The sequence below is a fragment of the Camelus bactrianus genome, chromosome 3 (genome assembly GCF_048773025.1).
Source record: "Camelus bactrianus isolate YW-2024 breed Bactrian camel chromosome 3, ASM4877302v1, whole genome shotgun sequence".
Taxonomy (NCBI): Eukaryota; Metazoa; Chordata; class Mammalia; order Artiodactyla; family Camelidae; genus Camelus; species Camelus bactrianus.
Genome location: NC_133541.1, coordinates 100160745 through 100180243, shown reverse-complemented (window position 1 = coordinate 100180243; position 19499 = coordinate 100160745). Strand labels below are relative to the sequence as shown.

The following is a 19499-nucleotide window of genomic DNA, read 5'->3' as shown; positions in this document are numbered from 1 at the left end:
CTACAACCAAGTATACTCTAACCAGCAAGGCCCTCATTCAGATTTGATGGAGAAATCAAAAGCTTTACAGACAAGCAAATGATAAAAAAAAAAATTCAGCACCACCAAACCAGCTTTATAACACATGCTAAAGGAACTTCTCTGGGCAGAAAAGAAAAGGCCACAACTGGAAACAGGAAAACTACAAAATGGGAAAGCTCACAGGTAAAGGCAAACATACAGTAAAGATAGGAAATCAGCCACACACAAAGTAGGATAAAGGTTAAAGGATAAAAGTAGTAAAATCATCTGTAGCCACATAAGCAGTTAAGGGATACACGAAACACTTAAATGCAAAATATGATATCAATAATAGTGACCCTGAGAGGAGGAGAGTACCAATGCAGGGTACTTTAAATGCACATGAAATTAAGATCAGTGACTTAAAGCAAGCATGTATATGTACAGACTGCTATACCAAAACTTCATGATAACTGCACACCCAAAATCTATAATAGATACAAACACACACACAAAAAAGGGAATCCAAATATAACACTAATGATAGTCATCAAATCACAAGAGAAGAGAATAAAAGGGGGGGGAAGACCTACAAAAACAATCTAAAACAATAAACAATATGGTAATAAGAACAAACATATCAATAATTACCTTAAATGTAAATGGACTAAATGTTCTAACCAATAGATATAGACTGGCTGAATGGATGAAAAAACAAGAGCCATATATTTGCTGCCTACAAGAGACTCACTTCAGAGCTAGAGACACATACAGACTGAAAGTGAAGGGATGCAAAAAGTTATTTAACACAAATGGAAATCAAAAAAAAGCTGGGGTAGCAATACTTACATCAGACAAAATAGACTTTAAAATAAAGACTGTTATAAGAGACAAAGAAGGATACTACATAATGATCAAGCGAGCCATCCAAAAGAGACTATTACGAACACCTATATGCAATAAAATGGACAACTAGAAGAAATGGACAAATTCTTAGAACGTACAATCTCCCAAGACTGAACCAAGAATTAGTAGAAAATATAAACAGACTAATTACCAGTAATGAAATTAAATCAGTAATTTTTAAAACTCCCAATAAACAAAAGTCCAGGACCAGACGGCTTCATAGGTGAATTCTACCAAGCATTTAGAGAAGAGTTAACACCTATCTTTCTGAAGCTATGCTCCAAAAATGGCAGAGGAAGAAACACTTCTGAACTCATTCTGTCAGGCCACTATCACCCTGATATCAAAGCTAGACACAGATTTCACAAAAAAGAAAATTACTGGCCAATATCACTAATGAAGATAGATGCAAAAATCATCAACAAAATACTAGCAAACTTAATCCAACAACACATTAAAATGATCACATGCCATGATCAAGTGAGATTTATCCCAGGGATACAAGGATTTTTCAATATCTGCATATCAGTCAGTGTGATACATCACATTAACAAACTGAAGAATAAAAACCATACTATCATCTCAACAGATGCAGAAAAAAAGGTTTTGATAAAATTCAACATCCATTTATGATTTTAAAAATTCTCCAGAAAGTGGGCATAGAAGAAACATACCTCAACATAAAGGCCATATATGACAAACCCACAGCTAACATCATACGCTATGGTGAAAAGCTGAAAGTATTTCCTCTAAAATCAGGAACAAGACAAGATGTCCACTCTTACCACTTTGATTCAACATAGTCTTGGAAGTCCTAGCCACAGTAATCAGAGAAGAAAAAGAAATAAGAGGAATCCAACTTGGAAAAAAGTAGGAAAACTGTCACTGTTTGCAGATGACATGATACTATACATGGAAAATCCTAAAGACACTACCAGAAAATTACTAGAGCTCATCAGTGAATTCGGTAAAGTTGCAGGATACAAAATTAACACACACACAAATCTGTTGCATTTCTATACAACAATGAAATATTTTTTAAAATGAAATTAAGAAAACAGTCCCACTTACCATTGCATCAAAAAGAATAAAATATCTAGGAATAAACTTACCTAAGGATGCAAAAGACCTATACTATATAAACTATAAGATGCTGATGAAAGAAACTGAAGATGACAGAGATAGAAAGATATACAGTGTTCTTGGATTGGAAGAATCAATATTGTTAAAATGATCATACTACCCAAGGCAATCTACAGATTCAATGTAATCCCTATCAAACTACTAATGGCGTTTTTCACAGAACTAGAACAAAAAATTGTTAAGTTTATATGGCAACACAAAAGACCCTGACTAGCTAAAACAATCCTGAAAAAGAAGAATGAAGCTGGAGGAATCAGGCTCTCTGACCTCAGACTATATTATAAAGCTACAGTAATCAAAACAGTGTAGTAATGGCACAAAAATAGACACATAGATCAATGGAACAGGCTAGAAAGCCCAGAAATAAACCCACACACTTAATGGTCAATTAATCTATAACAAAGGAGGTAAGAATATACAATGGAGAAAAGACAGTCTCTTCAATTTAGAGGTGCTGGGAAAACTGGACAGCAACATGTAAAAGTATGAAATTAGAACATTCTCTAATGCCATAAACAAAAATAAACTCAAAATGGGTTAAAGACCTAGATGTAAAACTAGATACTATAAAGCTCCTAGAGGAAAACACACTGACATAAATTACAGCAATATTTTTTGTATCTGTCTTCTAAACTAATTAAGATAAAAAACAAAAATAAATAAACGGGATCTAATTAAACTTAAAAGCTTTTGCATAGCAAAGGAAAATATAAACAAAACAAAAAGACAACTTATACTTATTAGAGATATGCAAATCAAAATTACAGTGAGGTATCACCTCACATTCCACTTTCATCAATGGATAGGTCACACAGAAAACCAATAAGGAAACATTGAACTTGAACTATACTTTATATCAAGTGAACCTGACAAGCATATACAGAACATTCCATCCACGGGCAGCGGAATATACATTCTTCTCAAGCACACATGGAACATTCTCCCAGATAGATCATATGTTAGGTCATAGAAGAAGTCTCGACAAATTTTAAAAGACTGAAATTATATGATGTATCTTTTCCAACCACAATATTATGAAACTAGAAATCAACAACAGGAGGAAAACTGAAAAACTCATAAACATACAGAAATTAAATAATGCGCTCTTGGAAACCAATGGGTCAAAGACAAAATCAAAGGGAAATTCACACATTTCTTGAAACAAATGAAAATGGAAACACAACATACCAACATGTATGGGTTGCAGCAAAAGAAGTGCTAAGAGGCAGGTTTATAGTGATAAATGCCTACATTAAGAAAAATTATCTCACTTATGTGGTATCTAAAATACAAACAAACAAACAAAGATACAGAGAACAGATTGGTGGCCAGATTCAGGGGGTGGAGGGTAGGTGAAACTGGTGAAGGTGGTCAAAATATACAAACTGTCAGTTATGAAATAAGTAAGTCTGGGGAATGTAATGTAAAACATGGTGGCTAGAGTTAATAATGCTGTATTATATACTTAAAAGTTGCTAAAGAGTAGATCTTAAAAGTTCTCTTTACAAGAAAAAAGATTTTGCAACTATGTATGGTGATGTATGTTAACTAGACTTAATGTGGTGATCATTTCACAATATATACAAATATTGAATCACTATGTTGTATACCTGAAACCAGTATAATGCTATATGTCAATTACACTTCAATTTTTTAAATTAAGTTAAATTTAAAAATAAATGTTTATGAAAAAATAAAAATAAATAAATAAAAAGAAATGTTTATGAAATGAATTTAATTAATAAATGTTCACTATAAAAGTCAGGAAGATCTTCCTAACTAAACGCAGAGACCCTAAAATCCATTAGGGAAAAATGGACATATAAATTTTTAAAAAACTTTTATATGCATAGCAGAATATAATATAAACAAATCAATATAAATTATATAGGAGGAAAAATATTTGTGATATAGAGAGGTGATAAAAGGCAATATCTGTATTTCACAGAGAAGTTTCTCAAACTGAAAAAAGTTTTTCAATTAAAAAATAGGCAAAGAATTAAATTGATAAATAAAAGAAAACCAGATACAAATGTCAATATGCTCAAATTCACTGCTGGTATATAGCAATTAAAGTAACAATGAGATAATCACTTTATACAGATCACACTGGCAGAATGAGGACCTCTATGGCTTTTCAATATAAAAGAGAGTGCTCATAATCTGTTAGTGGAAGTTAAAGGTCCTACAAAATTCTTGGAAAGTAATCAAGCAACACATTTTAAAATTAAAATTATTAATAATCTTAGATGTATCGATTCTATATCTTAAAATGAATTTTATAGAAATAAAAGCACCAATATTTTGGGAATATGTAAAATAATAGTACAGCATGGTTTACAAGGTCAGAAGAATACTTAAAGTGCTCGTCAACAGTGAATAATTCAGTATATAAATGATATACCCACAATACGGAGTACTATACAGGTATTAAAATTATCATATTTCTAGGAATTTCCATGAGGTATTGGAGAATGAGAAAAGTAAAACTCACTGTCTATGCTAATAAACTTTCAAAAAGAAACAATAACGAAAAACCTACAAGGTGTATGCATGTGTATAAATACTTACGTAACTACAAATAAAAATTTCAAAGGAAAATCATATGATTTTCCATATTGGATATCAGAGAGGGGCACACTGGTGTGCCTAGAGAAAAATTAGAAAGGATCAAGCCAAAAAGATTTTTAAAAAGAAAGAAAACTACACTTTAAAAAATACTTTATGTAAAAAGTTATGGCTCTTTTCAAAATAAAATCTGTAGGTGGGTATAAGTATATATTTTAAAAATAGATTTAAGAATTTTAATTATGGTTAGCCTCATTAAAGCAAATGTTTTCTTAATGTTCAACTACTCACAATGTGGAGATTCTAGAAAATGTTTACGTAGGCAATAAATACTTTAAAACTATTAAGAATACAACAAAAACAAATGATTAGCATATTGGACAATGTTAGGTTTTTGACTTAAGTTTTCCATCTGTAGAATAATTAAACCCATAATGTCAGTAACACTCATTAAATACCGTAACGATGAACAAAATTAAAGAATGACCTTAAAATTGAAATTCAAGAAGCTTAAACGGAAAACCATGAGGAGGGCTAAAACAGTAAGAAAATTTAAGTATGATCTCACCTCTCTGAACTGTTCTGAATCTGCTTCTATTACACCTCTTTCCTCCGCAGAACTCAGACAAGGAGGCAAGCTGGGACTGAAGGCTATGAGGTCCGTCTTGGGCGGTCCTTCCCCAGAGCACACCCTCTGCCGCCTCTGCTGCGAGTAAGACCAGCTCCCCACCGCGCTGGAGCACACCAGCCTGGGCTTCCCGGGCCCGCACGCGCCCTCGCTGGGCGGCGCCGAGCAGCGCAGCGCCGTGTACAGCAGCAGCGTGAGCACAAACAGGCTGGACACCGCGCAGATGGCGACGATCAGGTACACGTTCACATCCACCAGAGCCGCTTCCGCTCCAGCGGCGCCCGTCGACGCCCGCGAAGAGGCCTTGGGCGCCTGGCCGCTGTCCTCCAGCGACAGCAGCACGGTGGCCGTGGCCGTCAGCGCAGGCTCGCCGTGGTCCTTCACCAGCACCAGCAGGCGCTGGCGTGGCGCGTCCGCCTCGTCCAGGGCGCGCGTCGTGCTGATCTCGCCCGTGTACAGCCCCACGCGGAACGGGCTGCGCGCGGCCCCCGCCGCCGCCTGCAGCTCGTACGACAGCCACGCGTTGTAGCCCGAGTCCGCGTCCACCGCGCGCACCTTCGCCACCACGTGGCCCGCGCCCACCGACCGCGCCACCAGCTGGCTCACCACGCCGGCCCCGCCCCCAGGCCCGGGTGGCGGCGGCAGCAGCGCAGGCGCGTTGTCGTTCTCGTCCAGCACGAACACCTGCAGCGTCACGTTGCTGCCCAGAGGCGGCACGCCCGCGTCGCGCGCGCTCACCTGGAACTGCAGCAGCTCCAGCTCCTCGTGGTCCAGCGGCTGCAGCGCGTACACCTTGCCGCTCTCCGCGTGCACAGACACGTAGCTCGACAGCGCTCGCTCGCCCACCCGCCGCTCCACCAGCGAGTAGGACACCAGCGCGTTCTCCTGCGCGTCTGCGTCCCGCGCCGACACGGTGAAGATGTGGCAGCCGGGCGGGTTGTTCTCCTTCACGAACACCGTGTACTCGGGCTGCGCGAACGTGGGCGCGTTGTCGTTCACGTCGGCCACGTCCACGGACACGCTGGCCGTGGCCGACAGCGAAGGAGAGCCCCCGTCCCTCGCGGTCACCACCAGCTTATAGTTAGCCACGCTCTCGCGGTCCAAGGTGCTGTCCAGCAACAGCGAATAGTAATTCTTGAAGGTGGACACCAGCTTGAAGGGGACTTGGGGCGTTAGTGAGCAGGTCACCTGACCGTTGGTGCCAGAGTCAGGGTCGGACACGCTAATCAAGGCTATGACGGTGCCCACCTGAGCATCCTCTCGCACTGGAAGAGCCAAAGAAGTGATGGTAACTTCTGGGGCATTATCATTTATATCTAGCACTTCCACTAAAATTGTACAATGACCTGCCATTGGAATATTCCCCTTGTCCACTGCTTCCACGGGTATTTCATACAATTTCTTTTCTTCGAAATCCAATTTACCTTTTGTCCTAACTTCTCCATTGTCAGGATTTATGGAAAATGCATATAATATTGCAGGTGATACGGGTCTTCTAAATGAGTAGATTATGTCTCCATTTGTACCATCATCAGCATCTGTGGCATTTAGTTTGATAACTAATGTTCCATTGACTGTGCTCTCTAACACTCTCACTTTGTAAATCAATTGGTCAAAATCTGGGGCGTTGTCATTCACATCCAAGATTGTGATCAGCAGCTGAACTGTGCCGGTCAGCTCAGGTTTACCTCCATCACTGGCTGTCAATAATAAACTATGTTCCTGAATTTCCTCTCTGTCCAATGATTTCCTTAACACAAGTGATAACGAAGACGTTTGTTCACGGTTGTTTTGTGTGTCCAGTGTGAAATAATCGTTGGGATAGACTCGGTAGGTCAAGGCGGAGTTTACTCCAATATCTGCATCAGATGCGCCATCTAGTGGAAACCGAGTTTCCGGAGGTCTAGATTCAGCAATGATTATTCTTTTTTCATTTTCAGGGAACACAGGCGGGTTGTCGTTTATATCTGTGACTTCCACTTCCACATGGAACACCTGCAGCGGCCTGTCCACGATCACCTCCAGGTGGATGCTGCACTCCGCGTTCCGCCCGCACAGCTCCTCCCGGTCGATCCGAGAATTCACAAACAAAATGCCATTCTGCAGATTTACCTCCAGAAGATCCCCGCGCCCTTTGGACGCCACCCGGAACAGGCGCGGCACCAGCTCCGCCAGCTCCAGCCCCAGGTCCTGCGCGATGCGGCCCACGAAGGTGCCGTGTTTGGCCTCCTCCGGAACCGAGTAGTGGACCTGGCCGCTCCCGGCTTCCCAGACTGCGAGGAGCAGAAGTGAGAGCAGCAGACGCGGAGCTCCTGGGCCTCCTCGCCAGGAAATCAGCATGGTACACTCAAAAGACTTAAGAGATATCTGAAGTGTATACACTACCTTACCTCAAATGTCTCTCAAGGTCTAATTTTTCGGCCCTCTATTGCGGGAGGATTCGCTAGAGATTTTCCACTATCTGCCAAATTTTAAGCAGGAAGGAAGAAAGGGAGGTGCTTTCTTCGCAGAATTGTTCTCAGTGAAGAGCGACACCGTGCGCATGAATGTGTAAGTGTAAAAGTGACTCTCAGTCTTCATGTTTTCCGTTGATATAGGGTTTATTTCTTGCATTTCGTGACGTTTTTCACTGCAAATACGTAATGAAAGATTTAATGTGTTTCTTTCCAGCAACAGTTAATCACTGTATTCTGCTCAGCATTGGATGCCAGTTGAAATTGGTTGATGAGTTCCATCTTTCCACAAATATATATTTGCATGTGTAATAATACCTCATGCAGAATTTGAAAAAAGAGGTAATATTCTACATTTGCTTTTGGAAATCAGACTCTAGCTCTGCATAGCTTTGTAGATTTTGGTGGGAATGTTCTTTTCCCTGTAATTTTTTGAGACCTACTCACACAACATTCATTGAATCCAAATGGAAATATGATGAATCACATAAAAATAAAATGGATGAATGTGGAAAATTCAGTAATTGATATACCAGATTTTAAATAAATAAACAATATTTATAAGTTCCCCCAATATGACCGTGAAATGTGGATAATATATTTCTATTTAAAGGAAATGTCCAGTCAATGTGCGTATGAGTTTGTATGTGAGTGTGTACGTACATAAACACACAATAATGTAGACCATTTAGATGTAACAATAGAGTTCTGGATTCTTTTTCTATAAAACATGCCAACAACTAGCATCTTACGTACTTGATAGAAATGAAATTACTACCAATAGGTTAAACTTCCTTATTCCCTCTCATCTTACATCTTCACTGGGGAAAATCCTACTATTCAAATTGACTCTGATTTTCCAAGCAACAACAGGTAGCTACAGAGGTTAACACATCTCTAACATGGAATAAAGGAAGGGTATATTGTTTTTATCTAATACTGTAACTATTTTTACCAAGTCACCAAGTTCCAGGCCAAATAGGGCTAAGAAAGAACTAGCGTGGCTCCAATAATTCTCTTGCCTATTTTGTGCACAACTTTGCAGGAAGTAAGAGTTGTGTTCATTTCTGTATCTTTGCTCCCCTCTGAAAACATGAATATTTGGTGTTCTCTTGCCCCATCCTCCTTATTGCTCTGTTACTTTTACTAACACAACTTTACTCTTATAATGGGAATAGTTCCTTGATTCTAATTGTTCTTGTCTATCAAGGCCCCACTTGTCTCATTTAGCAATCCACCTAACCCAGAATACAGAGTCGACCATTTAAAACATGCCCTTCAGACACCCTAGAGGCACGCAATTATATTATTCCTTTAAAATTTTCTTTACCTTTCAACACACAGCCTAACTATCCATTTTCTCCATTCCTCGTATTGAGTTTCTCAGGCTGTTAGTCACTTAACCATGATAACTGTATTCTCTACAAGTTTACTCTCACTTTTACCTCAATTGAGCCCTTGAGTGAATTCATAATTAATTCCTGCCTATGAAGATTCTTCCATATTTTCTTCATTCTTCTCAAATTCCCAACCTCGTTTCCACCACCTAGTTCTCAGATTATGTATCCAGAGATAAGTCATCATATATGAACTCAACGACCCTCTTCTTATATGAACATTTTTCTTTATATTCTCTATTTTTCATTCCGTATTAAGGGAAAAATAGCCCCCCTTTTAGGCCAACCCTACTTTCTTAGATTTTTTCCCCCTTTTCTATTCTCCATATTTTTCATCTTCATCTTCAGCCTTTCTCTGTCTGTCTCATCTTCAATATCTCCCTCTTTACTTGCATCTTTCCCTCACACTAAAAAAACACTCTGGAAAGGCTTTGTTGGAAGAACGTTATGAGATGTGAAGATTCATCTGATAATAGTGGCAGAGCAGTATGATGCCACCCCCAAGACTGAGTTTGAGCCACCTCTCACAATCTATGTGGCATGGTTTATAATAATATAATAAGCTTCAGGCTTCTAATTAGTAAAATGACAATAATAAATATTGTACCTGCACCATAGGCCTGAATTGATAATTAAATATTATTATATGATTAAAAATCCTAGGACAGGTCCTGCAAAATAATAGGGGACTAATAAGTATTCTTATATTTTATTGAATCAAAGAAATGCCATTAATTGTAAGATGCACCATTATTTGTGTTCTACCAAAACAAACCAGCCAATTGAATTAATGTAAACCATCAATTATAAGATGCATCCTGTTTTAGGTGGATATTATAATATTTTAAATGTAAAGTGCCTATTATATTTTATGTAAATAAGGACAGTACAGTAGCCTATCCCAGTTGAAAGAAAGAAGGCACACCATGGAACAATAACAGAAAAGTATTCATCCTAGAATTAATAACATATAATTTTTCATTGTTATGACACTTGAAAAGAGATTCTACTGAAACTAGATTGGTGCTCAGGGAGCCTATTTTAGAAGCCTGTGCACATGAGGAGCAGTAAAGGAATCCAGTTAAGGATATCTGGGAGCTCACTGCACTAATCTTGAAAATTTTTTGTAATCATGAAATTAAGTACAAATTAAAAATAAATTTAAGTGTAATAACCTAGACAGTTTTTACTCAAATGTACTTATATTTTTCAAGGCTAACCATTATAGGTAATATGAACATTTGCAGGAGAAAATATTTAAATGTGGTGATTCATGGCCTGCAGTTCATCTTTATCTCGTTATTTAATACGTGAAAAGTGGAGCTAATTCATGAAAAGTTTATAATGACTAATATACTTAACATACTAGAATAATATCAAGGACTTACTTCACTGGAAGAACTTAAACAATCTTCTCGAGACTGTGGAAGACTGGGACTGAAGGCAATGAGGTCCGTCTTAGGCGGTCCCTCCGCAGAGCACACCCTCTGACGCCTCTGCTGCGAGTAAGACCAGCTCCCCACCGCGCTGGAGCACACCAGCCTGGGCTTCCCGGGCCCGCACGCGCCCTCGCTGGGCGGCGCCGAGCACCGCAGCGCCGTGTACAGCAGCAGCGTGAGCACAAACAGGCTGGACACCGCGCAGATGGCGACGATCAGGTACACGTTCACATCCACCAGAGCCGCTTCGGCTCCAGCGGCGCCCGTCGACGCCCGCGAAGAGGCCTTGGGCGCCTGGCCGCTGTCCTCCAGCGACAGCAGCACGGTGGCCGTGGCCGTCAGCGCAGGCTCGCCGTGGTCCTTCACCAGCACCAGCAGGCGCTGGCGTGGCGCGTCCGCCTCGTCCAGGGCGCGCGTCGTGCTGATCTCGCCCGTGTACAGCCCCACGCGGAACGGGCTGCGCGCGGCCCCCGCCGCCGCCTGCAGCTCGTACGACAGCCACGCGTTGTAGCCCGAGTCCGCGTCCACCGCGCGCACCTTCGCCACCACGTGGCCCGCGCCCACCGACCGCGCCACCAGCTGGCTCACCGCGCCGGCCCCGCCCCCAGGCCCGGGTGGCAGCAGCGCGGGCGCGTTGTCGTTCTAGTCCAGCACGAACACCTGCAGCGTCACGTTGCTGCCCAGAGGCGGCACGCCCGCGTCGCGCGCGCTCACCTGGAACTGCAGCAGCTCCAGCTCCTCGTGGTCCAGCGGCTGCAGCGCGTACACCTTGCCGCTCTCCGCGTGCACAGACACGTAGCTCGACAGCGCTCGCTCGCCCACCCGCCGCTCCACCAGCGAGTAGGACACCAGCGCGTTCTCCTGCGCGTCTGCGTCCCGCGCCGACACGGTGAAGATGTGGCAGCCGGGCGGGTTGTTCTCCTTCACGAACACCGTGTACTCGGGCTGCGCGAACGTGGGCGCGTTGTCGTTCACGTCGGCCACGTCCACGGACACGCTGGCCGTGGCCGACAGCGAAGGAGAGCCCCCGTCCCTCGCGGTCACCACCAGCTCATAGTTAGCCACGCTCTCGCGGTCCAAGGTGTTGTCCAGCACTAGCGAATAGTAATTCTTGAAGGTGGACACCAGCTTGAAGGGGACTTGGGGCGTTAGTGAGCAGGTCACCTGCCCGTTGGCACCAGAGTCAGGGTCGGACACGCTAATCAAGGCTATGACGGTGCCCACCTGAGCATCCTCTCGCACTGGGAGGGATAGAGAAGTGACCGTTACTTCAGGGGTATTGTCATTCAGGTCCAGAACTTGCACCAGAACAGTGCAATGACCTGCCATGGAAGGAATCCCTTTATCAATGGCTTTAACCTGAATTTCATACTCATTATTCTCTTCAAAATCCAGTTTCCCATAGATTCTAATTTCACCTGTTTCTGGATTTATTGAAAACATACATTTTTCACTCACTGGCAAAATCATTCTGATTCCATAGGAAATTTCTCTATTTGGTCCTTCGTCTAGATCAGAAGCGTTTAGTTGAATCACTCTGGTGTCGTTTGGGACATTTTCAAACAGCAACACTTTATAGCTAGGCTTATCAAACTCCGGAGCGTTGTCATTAACATCCAGGATGGTTATATGAATCTGAACGGAACCTGTTAGCTCGGGTTTGCCGCCATCCAGAGCTGTCAGCAACATATTTAGTTCTGGCATTTCTTCTCTATCCAAAGGCTTCCGAAGAATGAGTTCAGGCAATATACTTTTATCGGTTTTCGTTACTATTTTAAGAGTAAAATACTCATTTAGACTTAACCTATAGGTCAGAAGAGAGTTTAGGCCCATATCTGCATCGGAAGCGCCCTCTAGAGGAAAACGAGACTCTAGAGGAGCAGATTCAGAAACAAGTACCTTTTGTTCTCCTTCTCTGAACACCGGCGGATTGTCGTTAATGTCCTTCACCTCCACCTCCACGTGGAACACCTGCAGCGGCCTGTCCACGATCACCTCCAGGTGGATGCTGCACTCCGCGCTCCGCCCGCACAGCTCCTCCCGGTCGATCCGAGAATTCACAAACAAAATGCCATTCTGCAGATTTACCTCCAGAAGATCCCCGGGTCCCTTGGACGCCACCCGGAACAGGCGCGGCACCAGCTCCGCCAGCTCCAGCCCCAGGTCCTGCGCGATGCGGCCCACGAAGGTGCCGTGTTTGGCCTCCTCGGGGACGGAGTAGTGGACCTGGCCGCTCCCCCACTCCCTGACTGCAAGGAGCAGAAACCAGAGTAGCAGTTGCCGAGCTTCGAAGCCTCCTTGCCAGGAAAACACCATTGCAAATAACGAGATCTCTGAGGTGAGACTGTCAGTTTTAAGGAATTGCTCGCCTACCGACATTTATAAGCAGTCTCCCCTTTCTGTAAGTATAAATTTTACCCAGCATTCCGGTTACTATGGAGTCGATCCTATTCTGTGAATGGTTGGAATCCGGGCGTGGAGATAAAATTTTCGCTTTTCACCTTTTGAGTGTATAGCGACATCATGTGACTGATTATGTAAGTACAAGAAAGATCCGGGGGTCTTTTTGGTTTAGCCACATTTTGGTTCATTTTAAATTTATTTCGACTTTTTAGATATTTCATGGGTCATTTGTAAATACCTATTTATTTAATGTATACGATATTTTTAACAAAGAACAAATACTTCTATTATACTTCAATTTTTAAAATATCTGCTTCAAAGTCTATTATAAAATAATCATTGAAATGAGGCATGTCAGAAGCTACTCATTAGCTATCATGGACTTTAAAATAAAGAATAATATCCACCACCTCTGCCCTAATATCACATACAGTTCACAGCTGTAATGATTTTCATCCTTCACAAGCACTTCATTCTAAGACTTTAGGGGAAAGCCAAGAATTCCCTCATTTAGTAAAGGAAAAGAAACTTTAATATTTCATTCAAATAAATTATTTTATCCATAAATCTGGTGAATATTAGAATCATTATAAATTTGGGGGATATCATTGTTTTTGGATCCTTGATGCTCACATGTGATTACTTTTCATGCAACTGTTCTCATTCTCATAATATGTTGATATGAAACTTGAATACAGATTCTGGAATAGTGTTTTCATGTAAAATGTTGAGTCAAAACCTCCAAATTTTAGAGAATACTGAAGTGACAGTAGAACACTAATGTAAAGATCTCATGAAATGTTTTGGAGCCCAATCTCATTGTTTAAAGTCAAAAGAATATGAACTTCATAATGACTGTCTAGTTTCCCTCTAAATTGCTCCCTCCAGACCAGATAGTAGTTACTCAGATTATGCTTCTCTTCAGAAAATCAGAATGGTGACTGTGAGATAAGGGAGAATCAAAAGACTTTTCATAATTTTACTCATTAATTCCAGACCAGCTTTAAGGGAAAACAAAACACAGATAAGATCCCACAGCTAGTTGTGAACAAGTAAACACATTACTTACAAGCCCGTTTAAATTTGAATCAAAATCTTTAAACCAATAATTTGTCACCATTCCTTTTACACATAATGAAGGGAAGTGAGATATGAAATCTTTATAGAACCAGAAAATAATAACCAAGAATAATTCTACAAGAATAAAAATAACTTATACCAACTACAACACTGGCTGTTAATTAATGAAAAACATATTTGAAATTTGATGCCATTGGACTATTTAAATTTCTATCATCACCAAGCTTCTGCATTTTCTATTCATTTTCAAAAATAGTCAATGTACCATAACTGCTAAGTAACTTTACCAGTGTCTATGTAGTCTTCACACATTGTTAGACATAAATGATTAAACAGATAGGAACATCTAAATTTAGCTTAATACTTAAACAATGAAACTAGAAAATAGGATGAAATAACAATTTTGTATCATAGAATGTAAACCTAAAATTTAAAATAAGCATAAAAGACACTACATTTGTAGAAAGTAATTCATGTATTTGGAATTATCTAAAATGTGTATTGATTACTTATGTGCTATGTAAAAAGTAACAATTTGCAAAAATTTAACCTGTATTTAAAACATTCCAATATCTTTGTTTATTAAATTTAAATGATGTTGGGTAGTTTCAAGAAATTCATTTGGAGGTGGCTAATAAAGTGTGTCCTACCTAACATTCACATTTCTTTATATTTACAAAGTTTCACAAATGATATGAAGGTTTAATCACTTTTGAGTCTGAGACATTTTATGTTTTATATAATTTTTAAAATATTTTATATTATACATATTATATTATATTTTGGAATAATTAAGAATGTTTTTAGACAATATTGAGATACAAAGTTTCCTGACCAAAGGTTTGAGTATGAGCTTCAGCATGGGGTTCTTGAATATTATGCCAAGTGGTACACTGCAATTTTAAGAGGAGAATGGCAACATACGACTTTCATCATATTCTCAGAGAAGTCAGTGTTTCCACCACCCAATGTAACTAAGAATCACTGAATTAGAAGAATTACCTAGAGGTAAATTATCTTTGCTAGAATCTTCAGATGTCATTATACCACATGGAAAGAAAATTTCACAAACCCCAGCAATAAAGCATTTAAAGACAGGAAATTTAAAAAGTGAGATGAATGAAACTAATTGTCAACAGGCTTCATTTTGGTAGAGTTAACTTTTTCCTTCTAGATGAATCCAGAAACTCAGGAAATAATGCCAGCTAGCATTCATTACAGACTGATATTATAAGCCTATATGCATGCCTGTGACTTGATTGAGTAATATGAATAACTTTATTTGCCTAATTACTGTAGAAGCATAAACATGGAAGTTCTGTTTCAGTATGCAGTAGATAAATTTATATTAATTTCATGGAACAAAATTTAAAATGCACAGAACTTTTAGTTATATTATTTCAATGAAATAATACTAGATAATTTCAGTGAAAACATACTAGACATACTAGAACAAAGGCTGCATTTTCTTTTACTGCAAATAATATGAAAACAAGTCTTACTTATAGAGGCAAAACTAAGGATTATTTACCCGACAATAAATGTTTGATGAATGTATAAAACCACAGGAGTAAAAAAGGAAAATCTTTTCAGACTTAAATTAAAATGTTCAATTTTTATAAGCCTGAAGTGAGAAAAGTCAAGTGATCTCATAATATGAAAATATCAAGGCAAAATTCTGTTAAAAAACAAAGTGGATGAGAAAAATTTAAATAATCCGTAGTGATTAGCTACATTAATGATTATTAGAGATGAAATGACATGGGTAGATCAGTGAAAATTGGAAATTATTTCTAATGAAGTGATGACAGGAAAGTCAGTCTTGCATCATTCTTTGTAAACAAATTCTAACAAGTTCCTATTAGGAAAATTAGGACACATATTGGCTAAAATCCTAATACTTTATATGATTAAAACTAGGTATGAGTTTCGTATTTCACTAACAAACATCGTTCCTTAAAATAATACTCAAAATACAGAGTACTCGTTAAACTTTTCTATGAAAGGAAATGGATTTTTAAAACTTTAACATAGACTTCAAAAAAGGGGAGAATCTATAGAACTCACCTGGCCAGGGTGGTTTGATTCTGCGTCCTGCCTTTCCTCTCCGACTTCTCTGTCCAGACCGGGAGGAAGACATGGACTAAAGGCCATAAGATCTGCTTTGGGCGGTCCCTCCCCAGAGCACACCCTCTGCCGCCTCTGCTGCGAGTAAGACCAGCTCCCCACCGCGCTGGAGCACACCAGCCTGGGCTTCCCGGGCCCGCACGCGCCCTCGCTGGGCGGCGCCGAGCACCGCAGCGCCGTGTACAGCAGCAGCGTGAGCACAAACAGGCTGGACACCGCGCAGATGGCGACGATCAGGTACACGTTCACATCCACCAGAGCCGCTTCGGCTCCAGCGGCGCCCGTCGACGCCCGCGAAGAGGCCTTGGGCGCCTGGCCGCTGTCCTCCAGCGACAGCAGCACGGTGGCCGTGGCCGTCAGCGCCGGCTCGCCGTGGTCCTTCACCAGCACCAGCAGGCGCTGGCGTGGCGCGTCCGCCTCGTCCAGGGCGCGCGTCGTGCTGATCTCGCCCGTGTACAGCCCCACGCGGAACGGGCTGCGCGCGGCCCCCGCCGCCGCCTGCAGCTCGTACGACAGCCACGCGTTGTAGCCCGAGTCCGCGTCCACCGCACGCACCTTCGCCACCACGTGGCCCGCGCCCACCGACCACGCCACCAGCTGGCTCACCACGCCGGCCCCGCCCCCAGGCCCGGTTGGCGGCGGCAGCAGCGCAGGCGCGTTGTCGTTCTCGTCCAGCACGAACACCTGCAGCGTCACGTTGCTGCCCAGAGGCGGCACGCCCGCGTCGCGCGCGCTCACCTGGAACTGCAGCAGCTCCAGCTCCTCGTGGTCCAGCGGCTGCAGCGCGTACACCTTGCCGCTCTCCGCGTGCACAGACACGTAGCTCGACAGCGCTCGCTCGCCCACCCGCCGCTCCACCAGCGAGTAGGACACCAGCGCGTTCTCCTGTGCGTCCGCGTCCCGCGCCGACACGGTGAAGATGTGGCAGCCGGGCGGGTTGTTCTCCTTCACGAACACCGTGTACTCGGGCTGCGCGAACGTGGGCGCGTTGTCGTTCACGTCGGCCACGTCCACGGACACGCTGGCCGTGGCCGACAGCGAAGGCGAGCCCCCGTCCCTCGCGGTCACCACCAGCTTATAGTTAGCCACGCTCTCGCGGTCCAAGACGCTGTCCAGCACCAGCGAATAGTAGTTCTTGAATGTGGATATGATCTTGAAGGGGACTTGGGGCGTTAGTGAGCAGATCACCTGTCCGTTGGCACCAGAGTCTCGATCAGATACACTGATCAGCGCAATGACGGTGCTTGGCTGAGTGTCCTCTCGAACTGGTAGAGACAGGGAAGTCACAGTGACTTCAGGGGCATTATCATTGGCATCTAAGATTTCGACCCAGAGTGTACAGTGACCTGCCATTGGGGGATTCCCCTTATCTGTGGCCTGTACTTCAATTTCATAAAATTTGTTTTCTTCATAATCTAAAGTTCCATTGACTCTCACTTCTCCATTATTTTCATTTAATGTAAATAAGGGTTTTCCATTAGGCTTAATGGACATCAAGGAATATGTTACCTCCCCATTGACTCCTTCATCTCGGTCTGTGGCATTTAACTTTATCACAAGAGATTCTTTAGCTGTGTTTTCCATCAATCTCAGCTTGTATTCTGATTGTTCAAATTCCGGATCATTGTCGTTAATATCCAAGACGTGGACCAATAGCTGAATAGTGCCAGTGAGCTCCGGTTTCCCTTTATCTGCAGCTGTTAGTAGCAAATTAAGTTCTGGAGTTTCCTCTCTATCTAGAGACTTCTTTAATGTAAGTGACAGTCTTTTAGACTGCTTATTATTTGTTGGTAATTCTAAAGAAAAGTACTCATTTTGACTTAGTCTGTAGGTCAATTGAGCATTCTCTCCTATATCGGCATCAGAAGCTCCCTCTAGAGGAAACTTCGAGTCTGGTTGCTTAGACTCGGAAATCAGCAGCTTTTGTTCTCTGAGAGGGAACACGGGTGGATTATCATTAATATCCTTTACTTCTACCTCCACGTGGAACACCTGCAGCGGCCTGTCCACGATCACCTCCAGGTGGATGCTGCACTCCGTGCTCCGCCCGCACAGCTCCTCTCGGTCGATCCGAGAATTCACAAACAAAATGCCATTCTGCAGATTTACCTCCAGAAGATCCCCGCGTCCCTTGGACGCCACACGGAACAGGCGCGGCACCAGCTCCGCCAGCTCCAGCCCCAGGTCCTGCGCGATGCGGCCCACGAAGGTGCCGTGTTTCGCCTCCTCGGAGACGGAGTAGTAGACCTGGCCGCTCCCGGCTTCCCAGGCTGCGAGGAGCAGAAGCGACAGCAGCAGTCGCACAGTGCCTAATCCCCTTCTTTGAGACACGAACATTGCATACAACGTATACATTCCAAAACAGGATTCTTTATACTTACAGTGCCATAGACTCCAGTTTCGCATTTTAAATCTTCCTGAATTTTTGAGAAGTTTCAAAGGATCCTTTAACGGTAGCATCCGGCATGATGGAGTCGTTTTGTATGGGGAGTTCCTGGCTATTCAGACCAACCCTTGAATGAACTATTTCCACTAAGTAAAGAGCGACACCTTGTGCCTGAAATTGTGAGTATTGTACACTTCACCCAATAATATTACTTGAAGAGAAAAAAATAATTTCACGTGTTTCATGTTATTTTTTCCCCAAAATACTTCCAAAGTGCTTATTTATGGACCATTCAGATTTTAAGTCCTACTGAACCTGATGGTATGTGGAAAAATGGCATTTTATCATTGATCAACATCATAAAATGTATGTTCTTATGTTTGATTTAGAGTTGTACAATTGTGCTTTTACTTCTACTTATATACACAGAGAGAGATCAATTGTATAGGTGACCTTATGAAAAACTAGGGTTAAATATTTCCTCATATAAAAATATTATCAGATTTGAATTGTTTTACTTCTGGTTTCCATGGTTACTTCAGCTGCTAGGAAACTTAAAGACACTTAATAACAACTCTTTAGTCTTTAAGTTCTGCATATACCGTTCTTATCTATGTATACTTGCTTTCTATTCATATTTTTATTCTTCTGATTCTTTATTGTTACTTACATTTAATTGTATTCTTGTTACAAGCAACTTTATATCCATAGAAGAACAATAAGAAAAGCAAATATATATTTCAAATTTGGTAGTTTAAAATAGAGTTTATAAGGGGAAAAGCTTATTGATGATGGATGAAAGTTTTATTTGGCATACATGACTTCTCATGTAAGTTGCATTGCTAACAGTATAATATGAGGTGGTATCAAAATGACCATTATGTAATGGTGTCATTATATGAAAGAAGTAGTCTTTCAACTATAGAATGAATTTTATTACCATTCAATGAAATAAAAATCACCTTGAAA

At 41.8% G+C, this 19499-nt stretch overlaps 3 protein-coding genes across 6 annotated transcripts in view; all 3 read right to left on the bottom strand.

The window, feature by feature from the left end:
* LOC105061745 (protocadherin alpha-C2) overlaps positions 1–19499 on the bottom strand; it is a 161458-nt gene that overhangs the window by 97109 nt on the left and 44850 nt on the right. The window contains exon 1 of one of the 4 annotated variants that reach the window (XM_074360809.1): positions 5186–8210. The exons of the other annotated variants lie outside the window; for them this stretch is intronic. Coding sequence (XP_074216910.1) covers positions 5186–7585 — 2400 coding nt within the window. The 5' untranslated portion in view covers positions 7586–8210. Of the gene's footprint in view, positions 1–5185; positions 8211–19499 lie in introns of those variants that run through there. 4 annotated transcript variants of the gene reach the window in all.
* Positions 9881–13431, bottom strand: LOC123614098 (protocadherin alpha-12-like). The gene is given in 1 exon segment (XM_074360816.1): positions 9881–13431. A coding segment is annotated over 1 exon segment (2442 nt). The 5' UTR covers positions 12914–13431; the 3' UTR covers positions 9881–10471.
* Positions 13487–18619, bottom strand: LOC105061814 (protocadherin alpha-11). The gene has a single exon (XM_074360815.1). It carries the CDS (start codon positions 18602–18604, stop codon positions 16055–16057), a length of 2550 nt encoding a protein of 849 aa, XP_074216916.1. The 5' UTR covers positions 18605–18619; the 3' UTR covers positions 13487–16054.

Coding starts and splice junctions, on each gene's coding strand:
- LOC105061814 (XM_074360815.1), bottom strand. CDS start 18,604: ATGCTACCGTTAAAGGATCCTTTGAAACTTCTCAAAAATTCAGGAAGA.